General features: G+C 41.8%; 1 protein-coding gene across 1 annotated transcript in view; it reads left to right on the top strand.

Moving 5' to 3' along the window:
- The window catches only part of Kremen1 (kringle containing transmembrane protein 1), a gene marked incomplete at its 5' end in the record, with an annotated part of 109,874 nt that overhangs the window by 71,450 nt on the left and 19,703 nt on the right, over positions 1-18,721 (top strand). The window contains one exon of the mRNA XM_017800093.2: positions 10,638-10,762. Within this exon, the coding sequence (XP_017655582.1) occupies positions 10,638-10,762 (125 nt within the window). The remainder of the gene's footprint in view (positions 1-10,637; positions 10,763-18,721) is intronic.

Here is an 18,721-nt window from a genome sequence, read left to right as displayed (position 1 = left end):
AAGAGTCAAAATTACTAGTTTGAAGTAGGTACTGTTAAACATATTGGCTGTGTTTTTCTTCCCTTCTTTGTGTGCCCATTCACTGCCCCCTGAGAAGGGCTCTTACCCACCCACTCCACAATTTCACCTGTTTATCCACCAAAGTCACAGAGTGCTTACAGGGCCTGGGAAGACTGTGTGAAGCAGATACAGTCCTACCCCTAAGTTGTCTGTGGTTATTTGCAGAGAGAGACAAGTGAACTGGTGGCTGGAATCCAACTCACAGCAGGGCCAAACAGCTTTCTTTAGTTGGGGAAAAGGTGGGAAGGATGGGAGAGCCCAAGAGCTTCCCAAGGGAAATGATATTCAGACTGACTTCTAAGTGAAGAAGAGTGTTCTAAGCAGAAGGAATATATGTGCAAAAAATACAAAGACCAGAGAGAAGGTGAAGCTGGAAACCTGCAAATGCAGTACAATCTGACCTTCATATAGAATGTGAGCTGAGGAGTAGAGGCCGAGGTTGTGCTGGATAGAGAGGAGAGGTGGAACACAGGTGATGCTGAGCCACATAAGAACCTCCAGGCTTTATCCTGGGACAGCCAAGGAGTTCTCTGGTTTTGAGGCAGGACCCACACATCTCTGCCTCTGCTCTTCCCACTCTGTCACTCGTCACTTCCTACTCTGCCATGTTCACTCCTTACTGTTGCTAGGAAGGCAGAATTATTCTTGCCTCAGGTCTCCCGCACCTACAATTCCTGCTGCTTGGCATGTACTATAAAGATTATTGTGTGGCAGGGTGCTCTCCTGGAGTAGGGTAACACTGAAATGGAGATGGAACAGGGTCCAATGCAGTGGTCTAAGTCATAGCTTAAAAATAAATTACATTGATTGATTCATTGATTGATTGGTTATCAGTAGTGTGTGTGCATGCATATGCATGTGTGTGTGCATCCCATGGCACACATGTAGAAGTCAGAGGACAACCAATGAAAGTTTGTTCTCTTCTTCTATGTGGGTTCCAAAGATTGAACTCACATGGTCAGGCTTAGCCTGAGTATCAGGTGTGGTAGCCAGCACCCTTTCCTACTGAGCCATCTTGCCAATCCTAATACACAACTTTTTAAACTGTGACTCACAACTCCATATGGGGTCATCTGGTAGAATGTGGAGGTTGAGAAGGTTTGACAACACTAAAAGATTTCTGACCATCCAATGGCTAAAAATTAATTCAAAATCAAGCACATAAAGAGCCTGAGGTGTGGGACTGGAGAGATGGCTCAGCGGTTAAGAACACTGGCTGTTCTTGCAGAAGACCCGGGTTCGAATCCCAGCACCCACATGGCAGCTAACAACTGTCTATAACTCCAGTCCCAGGGGATCTGACAGCCTCTTCTGACCTCTGTGGGCATTGCACAACACGGGTGCACTTACCTACATGCAGGCAATATACACATACACATAAGATAAAAATAATAAAAATTTTTAAAAAAAAGGATCTGAGGTGTTTCTCACAGCCCTTGCCCTGTTGCATCTTATGACTTCACTGCTTCCTTGTTTCCTAACACACATGCGTGATTTACTCTGCACGTACCTCATGCCACTGAATGCCAAATAATGCTGCCTAAAACACGTCAGCTGAGATTTGAGACTGTTTGCTATGAATTGCAGTACTTTTACTGTCCACACAGTTTTCTGCTCTTATAGACACATACTGACTTAATTATGGAATATAAAAGCTCCTGATATTTTTGTGCTGTCATTCCTCAGCCTGTGTCAAATTAATATACCTTTGGATTGTATTGTATTAGAATGTTTGATTTTTTTTAAATTGCTGTTTGAGTTGCTGCTGTGAGTTTCATAAAATATTGTTCAATTACGGGGCTGGGAAGATAAACTCAGTCCATAAAGTACTTGCCAAGCAAGCATGAGAACCCAAGGTTGATCCCCAGAAATCATGTAAAAAAGCCAAGTGTGGTAGCGTGCACTCCTGATTCTGTGGTGAGAAGGTAAAGACAGGTGAATCCCTAGCCTAACTGGCAAGTCCCAGGCCCTGTCTCAAAAAAATAAGGGTGGCAGTGCTTGAGGAGGAACAACATCTGGGATTGGCCTCTGGTCTCCACATACACGCACATATGTGTGCAGCCACCACATAACATGCAAGCATACATACACACATACATACACACATGAATAGTTAAGTAAATTTTGCGTTGGGATTAGGATAAAATTTCCAAAATTTTTCTAAAATGGCTCTAACCACACTTTTGTTATTTTGTACTATGTGGGAAGCAGTGTTCTCAGTATTGATTATAAAATCAAAATAGCGATCAGTTCCAAAAAAAATTGAAGATATTTTATGTTCTGTAATATCAACCATAATTTAATTCATTATGTAAAAAATAAGAACATCTATCTCATTAGTATGCAAATTTGATTTGGTCTTTAATAAATGGTAAAATTATATGTACACCAAAGAATTGTTTTAAAGAAAATTTCTTTATTACTACTGATAAATGTTTGATTTGTATGCCTTTGTCTGTGTTCATATGCATTCAGGTGCACGTGTGTATACATGTGTGCATGCCTGCAGTCCCAGCAGGTGTGTGTGCATTTGAGGACAAACTCAGGTGTCACTCCTCGGGTACTATCTGCTTTGTTTTTTTTGCGACTGGCCTGGGGCTTGCTAATTGAACTAGGCTGACTAGCCAGGGAGTCCCAGGGATCTACCCGTTTCTGCCTCCCCAGCACTGGGATTGCAGGTGTGCATGGCTATTTTATGTGCATTCAGGGGATCAAACTTGGATCCTTGTGGTTGCAAGGTAAGCACTTTACTGATTGAGCCATCTCCCTAGCCCCTATTTTATGTGCCTTTATACCAGGGTCATATAAAAGGGTTTTTTTGGTGAAAGGGGATTGTGAGAAGAAACAAGTTAAAGAAGCCCTGGTCTAAGTAGAAGACAGAACTAAGGAAGTAGAAGCATGGAGAAGCGTGGGCAAGTAGAAAATTGGCAGTTTGGCAAGTGGTAGGCTTGGAGTTGAGGGGAAAGATGATACTTCAAGCCACTGATGTTACAGTGGCTTAGAACAGCAGCTGCGTGTAGCTAATTCCTGGTGATCCACCTCACGGTGTAGATCAGGACCCGACTGCCACATTGGAACACAAACTGCCTAGATTTGTTCACCAAATTTTTGTAAATAAAGGTTGTAGTTTCCAACTGTATTAATGTGGCCCATTGCTATGTCTAACTTTAACATTTATGACTATGTGCCTCAGACTGTGCATGAGTTAATGCAAAATGGTATGCTTACTTGAGCATAATGGAATAAATGAGACAAGAATCAGAATAAATGACCAAGATGATCATGATCAAGTAGTTCTTTTTTTTTTTTTTTGGTCTTTTGAGACAGGGTCTCCCTGTAGCCCCAGCTGTCCTGGAACTCACTATGTAGACCAGGCTGGCCTCAAACTCACAGAGATCTACCTGCCTCTGCCTCCCAAGTGCTGGGATTAAAGGTGTGCACCACCACACCTGGCTGATCAAGTAGTTCTTAATGGTTCTTATTAAGTAGTTTTTATTAAGAACCATTAAATCTCTCATGGCTCAGGTTTCCATATGAAAAGTCTCTTTAACAAGCTCAGTTTAAATCATCTGCCCCTGACTGCAGTTGCTTAACTCTCTGAGTTGTTTAAACCCTAAAACTCAGATATTCCCAGGCATGGCCTCCACTGAACTTTAGACTGTTCCTGTCTATTCTGTTTACACTTGCTACTGTAGAGATTTGGTTTATTTCTGAAAGATTCATTTTAACACTAGAGCTCAAGCCACATTTGTTACATTTGACCCATGTGTGAACAAGGGAGAAAGGGACCATCATGTCTTAAAGGGGGAAATGGGAGAATCTGGGTGTCTGAGTTTGTTTCTTCATTGCTGTGACAAAATACTCTGACCACTACCAACTTGGGGAGGAAAGGGTTTATTTTATCTTACATCTCCCGGGTCACAGTTCATCAGGAAGCCCAAGCTAGGGACTCAGGGCAGGAACCAGGAGGCAAGAGCTAGAGCACAGGCCATGGAGGAATGCTGCTCACTGGCTTGCTCCCCTGACCCCTGCTCAGCCTGCTTTCTTTTGCAACACAGGCCCACCTGCCCAGGGATGACACCACCCACAGTGGGCTGGGTCCTCCCACATCACTCAGCAATCAAGAAGGTGCCCCATGTACATGGCCACAGGCCAGTCCAATGAAGACAATTCCCCAATTGAGGCTCCCTCAACCCAGGTGTGTCAAGTTGACACTAAAACTATCCAGCACACCGGGTTAGCAGAAATGCTTCTTGCCAGTGTAAAATAAGCTGGTTAGATGGTCTAAGAAGTTGCATATGTGTATGTATATATATATATATATTGGTGTTTTTGAGTCAGGGTCTCCCTGTAGTCCCAACTTGCCTGGAACTCACTACGTAGACCAAGCTGGCCTTGAACTCACAGAGATCTACCTGCCTCTGCCTCCCAAGTGCTGGAATTAAAGGTGTGTGCCACCATGCCCAGCCTTCATATATTTTTATATGCTCAAAAGACTAATGTAGAGATAAAGCTCATTACACTGGGCCATGTTGTCTAAAACCATAAAGGAAAAATGCTATTCCAAACTCACTGATCTCTCAGGTTATTTTGGAATTGAACCTAGAGTACCTGTAAGATGTTTTATTATATCTTCAGATATACAAATTATGAGGAGGCAGAGAAAGGAAAATGGCTTCAACTGGTAATAGAGTATTCCTGAGTTAATAGCATGGATGGAGAACTAAGGTCCTGAGAGACTGGTGTGTTCATAGTTCACAAAGAATTAATTCCTTCATTCAATAAACATTTGATATGTATCATATATTAGTTACCTACTACTTAGTGGAATAGATGACCCCAAAATTTAATGGCTTAAAGTTGCATACATTTATTGTTACATATTCTGTGAGTCAGGAAATCTGATATGACTTTAGCTAGGTCCTCTGCATCAAGGTCTCTTAGAAAGCTGCAGTCAGGGCATTGCCAGGGCTGGAGTCTCATCTGAAGGCAGGACTGGGAAAGATCCTCTCCAGCTCACACAGTTGGTAATGAGATCCATTTCTTTGTTGGCTGAAGGCCACCCTCAGTTCTTTGCCACCAAGCCTCTGATAGGGCATATTGCTTTTGTGTAGCCTGAAGTCAGGCATGGTGGTGCATATCTGTAATCCCAGCGTCTTGGGACCTGCCTGGGCAACATGGGGAGACCTTGTCTCAACAAAGGAGTGAATACTAGGAGGTGGCTTACATAGGGCCTGAACACTCAGAGTGAGATCTGTTTCAGGTAATACAGACTTTTTGTTGTTGTTGATAGCTTTAGTTTATTCCCTCCCAAAAGACCAACTGCAGAAAAATGAAGTGACTGTAACCTCATGATTTTATTGTCTTCGTTACACAATCGGCTTAGAACTCGATCACTTGGCCCTTTCTCCTCTTAACACTTCCCACTTCACAATGCTTGCATCTTTAACAGCCAGCATTCTCCTAGGCCTACAGTTGGGCTCTACACACCTATGCCTCGGCACAGTCTTTGTGGTTTTAGCCTTTTTGCTGAAAACAGGCTTGGTCTGCTTACCCTAGTCACTCTGTTTCCTGTCATAACGTCGCTTTCCCTGGGCATACAGAGACTCCTTGCTCTTCTTGTACTGTGTCACTTGTGGGACAGGCACTTGTCACATTTCCTACCCAATGTCCGGTGGGTTTTAGGAACATTCACCATTGTTTTCTGGAGCACTAGCAGCACAGAAAGAAAAAGGTTGGGCCAGAAATGGAAGTATCAGTATAGACTTCTTGAGACAGGGTCTCCCTGTAGCTCTGGCTGGCCTGTCACTATTTAGACAGGCTGGCCTTTTTCTCACAGTGATCCTCCTGTCTCTGCCTCCCAAGTACTGGAATTAAAGGCATGCAACCAGCAGTAGTACGAACTTTTTAAATAAAATTACCTAGGCCCACGTACCTTAAATAATTGACATTAAACTAAGAAGTTCAAAGTTAAAGTACCAATAGATTGTCTGGTAAGGCTCTTCTTCCTGGTTTACTTATGGCTGTGTTCTTGATGTATCCTCCTGTGGTAAAAAGAGAAAGCTCTGGTCTCTTTCTCTTCTTACCTATTGGAGTATGTGGCTCACACTTCATGACTGCATCTAACCCTGATTCCCTTTTAGAGGCCCATTGGAGATTCAGACTTTAAGACATGAATTGGGGGATAAAACAGGGAAAACCAATATTTTTCCTTTATATTCACAGACTTTATCAGGTGATGGGTTAGTTTTTTCCAAATCTGTCAATCCCTCAAACTTTCTAGACACCAACCGGATGGCTTACAATTAAATTATGACTCTAAATACCTAGCGTTGGTTCAGACTCAGGTCAGAGACTCAGCAATACAAGACCACACCCGACTTCAGATGCTAGTTACAAGTTGTGAAGCTATAGGCTATTCACACTTCTGTCAAACTTGTCTGCAAATTAAAGGGTTTCCATGACTTCCTCCTCAGGTCTGGTAATTTGCTGTAGTAGCTCACAGAACCCAAGGAAACATACTCATTGGTGTATTAGAAAGGATATGATAAAGAAAACCAATGAAGGAACAGTTGAAGTACATTAAGGTCTAAAAGGATTGAATCCCAGAACATCTGTCCCTGTGACCATGTGCCACTTCTCAGCACATGGATATGTTAATCACCCCAGAAACTCTGAACTCCATTTTCTAGGGTTTCCTTTTTTTCTCCTTTTGCCCCCCACCTTTTTTTGGTCTTTTTGAGACAGGGGTTCCCTGTAGCCCCAGCTGGCCTGGGACTCACTTTGTAGACCATGGTGGCCTTGAACTCACAGAGATCCGCCTGCCTCTGCCTCCCAAGTGCTAGGATTAAAGGTGTGTGCCACCACGCCTGGCAAGATTTCTTTTTTTTTTTTTAATGTTTTATTTATTTTTAAAAAATTTTATGTGTACACATGTGTTGCCTGCATGTAGATGTAGGTAAGTGCACCCATGTCGTGCAGTGCCCTCGGAGGACAGAAGAGAGCTTTCGGAGTCCCTGGAACTGGAGTTACAGTTGTTAGCTGCCATGTGGGTGCTGGGATTCAAGTCCAGGTCTTCTGCAAGAACAGTCCGTGTTCTTAAGTGCTGAGCCATCTCTCCAGCCGTAGGGTTTCTTTTTATAGAGGCTTCATCAGGTAGGGAGCATCAATTTAATTAACTACATCTCCAGCCCCTTTTCTCTCCCTGGAGGGTGGGGAATGAGACTGAAAGTTCCAAGCTACCAATTATAGTTTGGTCTTTCTGGTATCTAGCCCCCGCTATGAGGCTAACCAGGAGCCTGCTAAGCAGAACAGAAGCACCCAGGAAATTCTAACGGCTGTGGAATTCAGTGGCAGGAAGTGGGCAGAAACCAAGAATATTTCTCAGTACATCACAGTGGTATACAAACATTCAGGATCCCATAGCAGGATCATTAAGGGCCATCTTGGAAAGCTGTCTACCATGGTTGTATCTATATTTAGATACAGCTCTTTCACTAGGCCAAACAATCTAGCATGTGGTTGTGAAACACTAATATGCTCATTGTGGTAGGCTGAATAATGACACCCGCCCCCCCCCAAAGATAGACTGTAATCCCAATTCTATCACTGTGTGACCTTAGATGGCATAACGGACTTTGCAAGTGTGGCTAAAGATTTGGGAAGGTGAGATTATCCGAGATTATCTATGTGGGTCCAGTGTACTTATAGGAAGGTCTGGGTCAGGGAAGGCACTAAGACAGTGGAAGCCAAGGGAGACAAGGAAAGGTGAAGAGGGAACTGAAGAGGGTGTGGTCCTAAACTGTGGGCTGCTTCTTAGAAAAGTAAAGAACTCTTCCCTGGATCCTTCAAGTATGGCTCAGCTCTGCTGACACTTAGCCCTATAAGTCCCAATTAGTACTGCTGACCCTAAGAGATGAAAGGTTAATAAATACTGTTGTTGTAAGACAGTTAGTTGGTTTGTGGTCATTTGTTCCAGTAGCAGTTGGAATCTACACTCTTCACCAGTAGGCCTTGAGGAAACCCATTCATTATGCTTTTTAAAGAACAAAGGCTTTGGGGCTGGAGAGATGACTCAGCAGTTAAGAGCACTGACTGCTCTTACAGAGGACCCAGGTTCGATTCCCAGCACCCACATGTTGGCTACGAACCGTCCTTAACTCCAGTTCCAGGGGAATCTGAAGCCCTCTTCTGACCCCCGCGGCATTGCACGACATGGGTGCACTCACATACGTGCAGGCAATACACTTGTACACATAAAGTAAAAATAATAAGATATTTTTTTTAAAAAAGAACAAAGGCTTTAAGTACAAGGTATAAGTAGGCTTCTGAGGGCTGTTTTCTTGCTCTCTGGCAACTCTGAAGCTTTTTGTTTTGTTGTTAGCATATATTCATTGTATAAAGCTGTAGCCTTCATAAAGGCATTGTAACACAAGTACTTTCATATACTTTGGTTCAAGGATATCATGTACTTTGACCATACTCACTCCCCCCCATTACCCTCTTCTGTTTCTCCTGTTCAACTTCCCACTATTCTTCCTTTTCTCAAATAGTCCTACTTCATAGATATAGGCAGTTGATAGATAAAAGACTGTGGAGATAGCTCAGTAATAGGACCTGAATTTGATCTCCCATAACACATATAAAAAAAAGTCAGGCTGCTTCCCTGCGCCTGCATGACCCGCAGGCCTCTCTCCGGGAAGCCTTTGAGAGGGAACTGACACTGATTCTACTCCAACAGCTATCAAAATACATGAAAGCAAATCCTGAATCCATCACTCTAGAGTCCAGCCTTGGAAGACAAAAGAAAAATGAGGAATAACCCAATAGAAGGATGCTTTTGGAAGTCTTTGTCAAGAAATTCCAGTGGACTCTCATATGAATATTTGAAATTTGTCCTGTTCTGACTTTTTTCTAGTTCCCTGTCTAGAACTTGTAATGCTAATTACTCTTGCTTTTACTTCTCCTTCACATCTCCTATTCAGGATTCAAGGACTTTCTTTTCCCCTTACAGATAAGAGTTATGTAATTTGGGAGTCTTTTAGATAGACCCACTGAAGGGGTACTCCAATTGCCTCACCCTGTGTCCCTGTTCACCATGGAAGAAGCTGGAGCGGTCTGTGTCCCTATTCCCTATTGGCAATTTGGGTATCCCCTTCAGAGGATGGCATGATAAGAATAGGACATAGGAATTGGCTAGGCAGTTAGGGTAAAAAGACCCCAAAGAAAAGTAGCCAGTTTCTTGTCTAAAAGTCAAAATGTCCTTGGGCCTGTTAGCAACACACACTGTTCCATAGGCCAAAAATGTCAAAAAGTATTTAGGAGCTTGTATCTAATCCTTAAAAGATTTTAGGGTTACCACTTCAGAGGGAGGAATGTTAAAGTACCCAAAAGCCCCATGAAAATAAATAAATGAAAGAAGAAAAGAAAAAGAAAAAAGTGATGGGGAGATATGGGAAGTGTTGGAAGGGAGGGAGTGGGCATGGATTTTATCAAAACACCTTATATGCATGTATGAAATTCTCAATAAAGTTTTTTTAAAAGTTAAAAAAAAAAAAAGTCAGACATGGTGGTGCATGCTTGTAATTCCAACATTGGCAAGGCAGAGAAAGGGTGGCTCTCAGGCTCACTGGCCAGCCAGCCTAGCCTTCTTGATGAGTTCCAGACCAGTGATAGACCCCGTCTTTAAAAAAAAAAAGGTGGACATCACCTGAGGTACAACATCCAAGGTAGTCCCTCTGGCCTCCACATGCATATGCAAACTATAAATATTTATATATATAAAAGCTAGGTTCCACATATGAGGGAAAAATCGTATTTTTCCGAGTCTGGCTTGTTTTGCTTAATATTATGATCTCCAGGTCCATTCATTTTCCTACACATGACCTAATTTTGTTCTTTATGACTGTGTATATATCACATTTTCTTTATCTGCTGATGAACATCTCAGCTTATTTCACAGTAAGTATGGATACAGGTATCTCTGTAGTATACTGACCGGTTCCTCTGGAAATTTGAGGGTTTTTTTTTTTTTTTTTTTTTTTTTTTTACTTTCAAAGATTTGTTTTTTCTTAGTTTTTACTTTATGTGTATGAGTATTTGCTTACATTTATGTATGTACACCACATGATGCCTGGTACCCAAGGAGGCCAAAGGAGGGCATCAGAACCCCTGGAACTGGAGATATAGACTGAGCTACCATATGGGTGCTAGACGCTGAACTCAGGCCCTCTGCCAGTATTCTTAACCTCTGAGGTATCTGTCTAGCCCCACTTTTCTATTCTTAAGAGATAGTTCCTAGTTCTCTACAGTATTAAATTCTGTCATTATTGATAAGTAAAATAAACATCTTACAGTTGGCTACACAAGGACCTGTATCTCACATACTCTTCAGAAGTGTAACATTTAGTAGAGAATGCTGAGGCTGTTATTTTTAAAGCTTGTAGTTATTTGTTTGCGTTATACCTCAGGACTAGAAATATTGGCTAGGGTGAGGATACCTGGCACAAACTGCATTTCCTTCTTAGTGTTTTACAGCCAGATGTTGTGAAATTCTTTTTGTTTTGTTTTGTCTCTAGTGCCTGGAAACCTTGGCTGCTACAAGGATCATGGAAACCCACCTCCTCTAACTGGAACCAGTAAAACGTCCAACAAACTCACTATACAAACCTGCATCAGTTTTTGTCGGAGTCAGAGGTTCAAGGTAACAACTCTGTGGCCATGTAATTGTAGGAAAAGATAATGAGAGCTGGGAGTGGTGGTACATGCCTGTAGTCCCAGTGCTTGGGAGGCAGAAGCAAGGGCAAGCAGATCTCTGTGAATTCAGGGCCAGCCTGGGCTACATAGCAAGTTCCAGGTCAGCTGGGGCTACAGGGAGACCCTGTCTCAAAAAGACAAAAAAAAAAAAAAAAAGAAAAAGATATGTATAAATTAAAACAACCCCCCCCCACCCCAAATCTGTCAATTCCTACAGCTCTATTTTCTCTGCCAGGGGAAAAAAAAAGAGGAAGAATGGGCTCAGGAGTAAACTCAGCACTGATGTTTAAAGACTGAGGAAAGTGGGGAGGCAATCCCCAGTAGCTGCATTCCTCTTTGGCCTCTGACAAGTCATGAGCATGTGTAGTATGAGCAGGGATGTCACTGACTTCATAGAGAATCAAGCCCAAGGTAGCACTTTCCCTCCTTGATAGATTGTGAGGCCTTGCCTGTTTACTAGTCTAAATGTTTTCTTTCTATTCTTTCCTTTATCTGAAATTCATTCCCCAATCATTAAGGTTCAATAATGCTATTGTTTGTTTATCAGAAAGAGAGACAAAGATTCTTTCCTCCCTCCCTCTCTTGCTTCTCTCTCTCTTAATAATTCAGTCTAAAAGTCATTAAGCAAGAAGAGTACCATGCCTGGATTCAGGGCCCATGTGAGGCACATGAAAAAGCAATGCAGTTGGACCTCTGTGATCAAGTGGGCTTTTGCAGAACTTGAGCATCTAATGAGTATATTGAAGACTAATATATTCTGACTGCTAGAGAATGGAGGCCCAAATGTAGAAGCTGGAAAAACTGAAATGAAGCCTGTAGTGTTAGATAGGAATCAGAGTAGTATAAGTTCATGGCTTTTGATTATAGAATGGTAGACACTGATATCAATATAAATGTGCCTCTCGCCTTCAGCTGATCATCACTTCAGTGATGTGTCTGCCAGAAATGTACAGTTTTAAATCTAATCATGAGAAAACTCTAAACAAACACAAATCCAAAGCAAAAGACATTCTACAAAACTGCTGGCCTTCATTAAGTTCAGGAGGAATGACAAGAGAGCTGGCTATTCCAGCTTAAAGGAGAATGTAGAGTCCCAACAGCTAATCTGCAATCTTGGACTGAATCCTTTCCCTGCAAAGGACAAGACCTAGCCAGGTGCTACTTTGAATGGAATCTCTAGGTGAAGGTGATAAAGCAGTGATCCATATGGGCCTTATAGCTTTTTTGTAGGTTTGATTTCAAAATAAAAATGTAGCAAATGTATTTGGGGAGAGCGTGATACCAAGTAATGATTAAAATCTCTCAGCAATTAGGAAGGGAACTTCTTCAACTAAGAATATTTTTGTTTGCTTTTTGGTTGTTTGGATTTTTTAAATATTCTATTTATCATTTTTATTTTATGTGTATGAGTGTATTGCCTACAGGTATGTGAGTGCACCCATGTCATACAATACTGCAGAGGTGAGAAGAGGGTGTTGGATTTCTCTGGAACTGGAGTTAAGGATTGTTCGTAGCCGCCATGTGGGTGCTGGGAATTGAACCTGGGTCCTCTGCAAGAGCAGTCAGTGCTCTTAACTGCTGAGCCATCTCTCCAGCCCCTGTTTTGTTTTTGTTTTTTTGTTTTTTTTTAAGACAGGATCTCATATAGCCTAGGCAGACCTTGAAGTCCTGATTTTCTTGCCTCTATCTCCCAAGTGTTGGGATTACAGGCTCTGCTTAAGATTTAGGGGCTAGAGAGATGGCTCAAAAGTTAAGAGCACTGGCTGCTCTTGCAGAGGACCCAGGTTCAGTTCCCAGCACCCACATAGTGGCTAACAGCCATCCGTAATTCCAGTTCCAGGGGATCCATTGCACTTTTCTGGCCTCTTTCTGGGCATTGTACAACATGATTGCACTTGTATACATGCAGGCAAAACACTCATACACTTAAATAAATCAAAAAAATTAAAAAATAAAATTTTTTAAATCCAGAAATAAACCCATACATTGATGGTTGATTGATTTTTTTTTCAACAGAGTTGCCAAAATCATTAGATTGGGAAAGAGTAGTCTTTTCAGCAACTGGTACTAAAGCAACTGGATAACTGCAAATACAGAGTTTGAGCACCATGTGGATTGCTTTTCTCATTGCTATAAGAAAATATCTGACAAAAGAAGCTTAAAGAGGAAGGGTTTATTTGGGCTCAGAGTTTGAGGTTACAGCCCATCATGGCAGGAAAGGCATGGTCAGGCATGAGGCATATTTTGTCTACAATCAGGAAGCAAAGAGATGAAGTGCTAGTGCTCAGCTCATTTTTTCTTTTCTATTAAATCTGGGACCTCGGCCCATGGGATGGTGCTGCCTATAGTCAGGGTGGATATAACAAAGACATGCCCAGAGGTTTGTCTCCTAGGTGATTGTCTGCCGATCAAGCTGACAGTCAAGATTAACCGTCATAGACTCCCTTATAAGAGCTGAGCCTAGGGATAAATGTGCTGGACCTTGAACTTAAGCAGTGGTTTCCTATGTACAGTACCAAAAGAATAAGTAACCAAGGAAATAAACAAGACTTCTTCAAAATTAAAAACTTGTCTATCAAAGATTCTAGTGAGTAGACAAGCCATAGATGAGAGATGGTACTTGAAGCTCATACATCTATTAAGGGTCTGGTGCCCCGATACAATTCAAAGGTAAAATGACCGACAGTCTGGTTTTTTTAAGTGGGAGAAGGATCTGTACAGATATTTCTTTATGGAAGCTGGGTGACCAGTACATACATGGAAAGATGTTCAGTGTCATTAGTATTTAGGAAAGTACAAATCAAAAGCAAACTACAACTTCATAGCTGTAGTTAACAATAACAACAAAAAAAGGACAGTAACACAAGTTAGTGAGTCTGTAGAGAGATAGGAATCTTCCAGCACTGCTGATAGAAATGTAAAATGGTGCCACTTCTCTGGAAAGCAGTCTAGCAGTTCAAAGAATTCAATGTAGGATTCCTTATAACCCAGGAATTCTACTCCTAGGCATATCCTCAAGAGCTGAAGACAGATGTTCACACACAAAAATTTACATAAATGTTGATAGCAGCATTATTTATAATAGCTAAAACCTGGCAACATCCCAAATATCCATCTGCTGTTGAATGAATAAAGAAAATGTGGAAGGTGCTGGAGAGATGGCTCAGTACTTAAGAGCATTGCCTGTTCTTGCGGAAGACCTAGGTTCAATTCCCAGCACCCACGTGATGGCTAACGGCCATCTGTAACTCTAGTTCCAGGGGATCCAATGCCCTCTTCTATCTACGGGCACTGCATGACACGGGTACACTTACACACATGCAGGCATAACGCTCATACACATAAAATAAAAATAAGTAAATAAATACATTTAAATAGAAAAAAGAAAATCATGGAATACTTTGGAACATATTCCTAAATAATGGTGTGGAATGGAAAATTAATTCAACCACAAAAAGTGAAATACTGGCCAGGCATGGTGGCACATGCCTTTAATCCCAGCACTTGGGAGGCAGAGGCAAACAGATCTCTGTGAATTCAAGGTCAGCCTGGTCTATATAGTTCCAGGCCAGCTGGAGCTACACAGAGACCCTGTCTCAAAAAGACCAAAAAAAAAAAAGTGAAATGCCCATGCATGCTACAGCATGGAAGAAGCTTGAAAGCATTCCATTAGATGCAGTAAGCCAGGTACAAGAGGCCAGGTACTGTGTGCTTCCATTTCTGTGAATTGTCCAAAACAGGTGATCTGTAAAGACAGAAAGTAAGTTAGTAGCCACCAGCGGTGGGAGATGGGAAGAAGCAGGACTAACTGAAATCACCACATGGATTCTTTTCCAAGTAGACAGTGATCTGGAATCACATGGTAGTTGAATGGCGTAGTGAATCTACCAATAACCACTAAAATGTACACTTAAAATAGTAAATTTTCTGTTATGTGAATTGTATTTCAATTTTTTGTTTCTGTGTGTGTGTGTGTGTGTGTGTGAGTGTATTGTCTGCATGTATGTAAGTGCACCTGTGTCATGCAATGCCAATGGAGGTCAGAAGAAGGAATCAGATTCCCTTGGAACTAGAGTTATGGATGGTTCTTAGTCACTGTATAGGTGCTGGGAATCGAACCAAGAGCAGCCAGTGCTCTTAACCACTGAGCCATCGCTCCAGCCCCTATATTTCAGTTTTTAAAAGGGCTAGGAATTAGCCCAGTGGTAGAACACTTGTCTAGCATGTGCAAGGCCCTGATTTCCATCCTCGGTACCGGGGGAAAGAAGCACTTGGGAACTAAGGATGGGGCTCAGACAGTAAAGTGGTGAGGACCTGTGTTCAACCCCCAGGTTAAAAAAAAAATGGACATGGTGGCACATGCTTGTAATCATAGCACTGGGGAAGCAGAGACAATGGCTCTCTAGAGCTCACTGGCCAGTCATCCTGACCTACATGGCAAGTTCTAGGCCAGTGAGAGACCCTCTCTGAGAAAAAAAGGCAGACAGTGCCTGAGGTTGTCCTCTGGCCTTCACATGCACACACACACATAACATGCATCTACACGTAGTACACACAATATGTACCCACCCTCCACATGCACCCCCACTCACACATGCACCCCCACACTCATAAGCATACATAAATACTTGGGAGGTGGTAGCAGAGCCAAGCCAGTTGGCTACCAAAATGAGTTGGAAACCATCCTGGGCTACATTAGACCCTCTCTCAAAAAGAAAAAAAAAAAAAAGAGCAAAGTATTTGAATAAGCATTTCAACAAAAAAGACCCATGAATGGGTCTGGATGTGGCATAATCTCAGCACATGGGCAGTGGAGGCAGGAGGATCAGGAGTTCAAGGCCAGCTCCAGCGACATAGCAAGTTTGAAACTAGCCTGGACTTATATGAGCTTCTGTCTCAAAAACAAAAACAGGACTAGGCATGGTGGCGCATGCCTCTAAACCCAGCACTCAGGAGGCAGAGGCAAGCAGATCTCTGTGAGACCAACCTCGTCTACATATTAAGTTCTAGGCCAGCTGAGGCTACAGGGAGACCCTGTCTCAACAAAACAAAACAAAAGAAGCTATATGAATGATCAACAGTACATGAAAAGATGCTCAGCATCCCTAGTTATAAGTGAGACTATAAAGATATTAAGAATTCAGGACCTGGGGCTGGAGAGATGGCTCAGTGGTTAAGAGCACTGACTGCTCTTGCAGAGGACCTGGGTTCGATTCCCAGCACCCACATGGTGGCTACGAAAAGTCCTTAACTCCAGTTCCAAGGGAATCCAAAGCCCTCTTCTGACCTCCGTGGCATTGCACGACACAGGTGCACTCACATACATGCAGGCAATACATTCATACACATAAAAATAATAAAATATTTTTTTAAAAAAGAATTCAGGAACTGGAGAGATGGCTCAGCAATTAAGAATACTAGCTGCTCTTGCAGAGGACCTGGGTTCAGTTCTTAACACCCACATGGCAGCTAACAATTGTCCTAACTCCAGTTCCAGGGGATTCAACACCCTCTTCTAACCTTCATGGGCACTGCATGACAGGTGTACTTACACACTTGCAGGCAATAGACTCACACACATAAAATAAAAATAGTAATAAAGCCGGGCATGGTGGCGCACACCTTTAATCCCAGCACTTGAGAGGCAGAGGCAGGCAGATCTCTGTGAGTTCAAGGCCAGCCTGGTCTACATAGTGAGTTCCAGGACAGCTGGGGCCACAGGGAGACCCTGACTCAAAAAGACCAAAATAATAACAATAATAATAATAATAATAATAATAAAGAAGCCATAGAGTATAGAACTCATAAGTTACTGCTAGAAGTATGGAATGGAAAAAGATCTTGAAGTTTCATATAAAGTTAAGAATTCACTTACCTTACATCCTAGCAATACCCCACCTGGATATTTACTTCAAATAAATGAAACTGTCATCACACATAAACTTATAAACAAATATTTACAATAGCCCCAAACTGTAAATAACCTAAATGTCTGCTAATTGATAGATAAACAAAACATGATACTGTGTGTATCTGTGGAATACTACTCAGCAATAAAAAAGAAAGACACATTGGTACATGCTATTTCACACAGTTACATGGATGAATCGATCTCCTACCAATCATGCTAATTGAGAGAATTTAAACACAAAACACTGTATACTAAATTCAAATGGATCCCAGATTAAAATGTAAAACTATGAAACAATAGAAATCTCTTCTTAACCTGCTTTCTACTAAAAAGTTCTTTTTTAAAATATTTTATTTATTATTTTTATTTTATGTGTATAAGTGTATTGCCTGCATGTGTGTGAATGCACCGTGTCCTGCAATGCCCCGGAGGTCAGAAGAGGGCTTCGGATTACCCTGGAACTGGAGTTAAGGATGTCTTTAACATGATACTTTTGTTCTGTAGAGGCATTTTGAAGAGAAAGAAAAGCTACAGCCTGGGGAAAATTTTTGCAAATCACTTATATCCAAAATATGTAAAAGTCGCTGAGCTAGGTGCCACATACCTTCAATCACAGCACCCAGGAGGCAGAGGCAGGTGGATTTTTTTTTATGTAGACCAGGCTGGCCTTGAGCTCACAGAGATCCGCCTGCCTCTGCCTCCCAAGTGCTGGGACTACAGGCGTGCGCCACCATGCCCGGCAGCAGGTGGATTTTTGTGGGTTCAGGGCCAAACTGGTCTAAATAGTATGTTCTAGGCCAGCCAGGGTACCAAGTGAGACCCTGTCTAGATTAATCAATTAACCAATTAACTAATTAAAAACTAAAAATCAAGAAGCTGTAAAATGTCAAAGGTAAAAAGTCAAACAGCATGAATTTAGAATAGGCAAAAGAACTGAACAGACACTTCACCAAGGAGAATACACAGATGGCAAATAAGCATATGAAATTACATACATTATTAGTCATTAAATTAATACAAATTAAAGCTACCATGAGACACTACCACATACCTATTGGAATGGCTCAAGTGAAATAACACTTGCAATAACAAGTGCTGATGAGAATATGGAGCAATTGAAACTCTCTACATTGCTGCTAGTGTGAAATGGCTGTCATCCTGGGAAAGTTTGGTTGTTACTTATAAAATTAAACCCAACAATCCTCCTAGTTATTACTCAGTACAAATAAAGACTTACATTCACACAAGAATCTGCACAAAAATGCCTATAGCAGTTCTATTCGTAGTCATGAAAACCTGGAAATAGATGAACAAATTGTGGCATGTCCATAGTTTAAGGGACTCTGGTTGGTAAAACAAAGGAGTGAGCTGTTCTTACATGCTCCAGTTTGTATGAACTTCAAAGACATGCTGAGTGGGGAAAAAAAACACAAATATTTATTTTACATTCTCAGAAATACACAATGATAATAGTAAACAATGCCAGTGGTAGTTCCAGGGACAATTACAAGGGCTACAAAACAAGAGCAGCAAGGCCACTGGGGCCACACAGCTTCTGTGCTGACTATACTGGCGGTTGCACAAATCTCAGCAGGGGTTGACTCTTACAGGACTATGCACTAGATTAATAAAATGAAAATTCAAATGGGAACTATACTGAGTTTGTTGTGAATATTAGCTATAACACGACTTGTGGATGGAGAGATGGCTCAGTGGTTAAGGGCATGTGCTGTTCTTGCAGAAGACCTGAGTTCAGTTCCCAGCACCCATGTGAGGCAGCTCACAACCACCTGTAACTTTTAGTTACACAGTACATCTTACCTGGCACATAGTAACTACTTAATAAAATGTTTATCTGTTTCTATCAGTGTTTCACATTTAAGGTATTTTTCTCCTTAAAAATTTAGTTCAATACAGTGAAAATGCAGGCATTAGAAAGAAATTCTCCCTGACAGGGAGCACATTCCTGGGGCACAGCTACTGGCCAGCTCAGAA

This window comes from Nannospalax galili, unplaced genomic scaffold (genome assembly GCF_000622305.1).
Source record: "Nannospalax galili isolate Female #2095 unplaced genomic scaffold, S.galili_v1.0 scaffold259, whole genome shotgun sequence".
Taxonomy (NCBI): domain Eukaryota; kingdom Metazoa; phylum Chordata; class Mammalia; order Rodentia; family Spalacidae; genus Nannospalax; species Nannospalax galili.
Note: the sequence above shows the minus strand (reverse complement) of the source record. Positions and strands in the feature narration are given on the sequence as shown.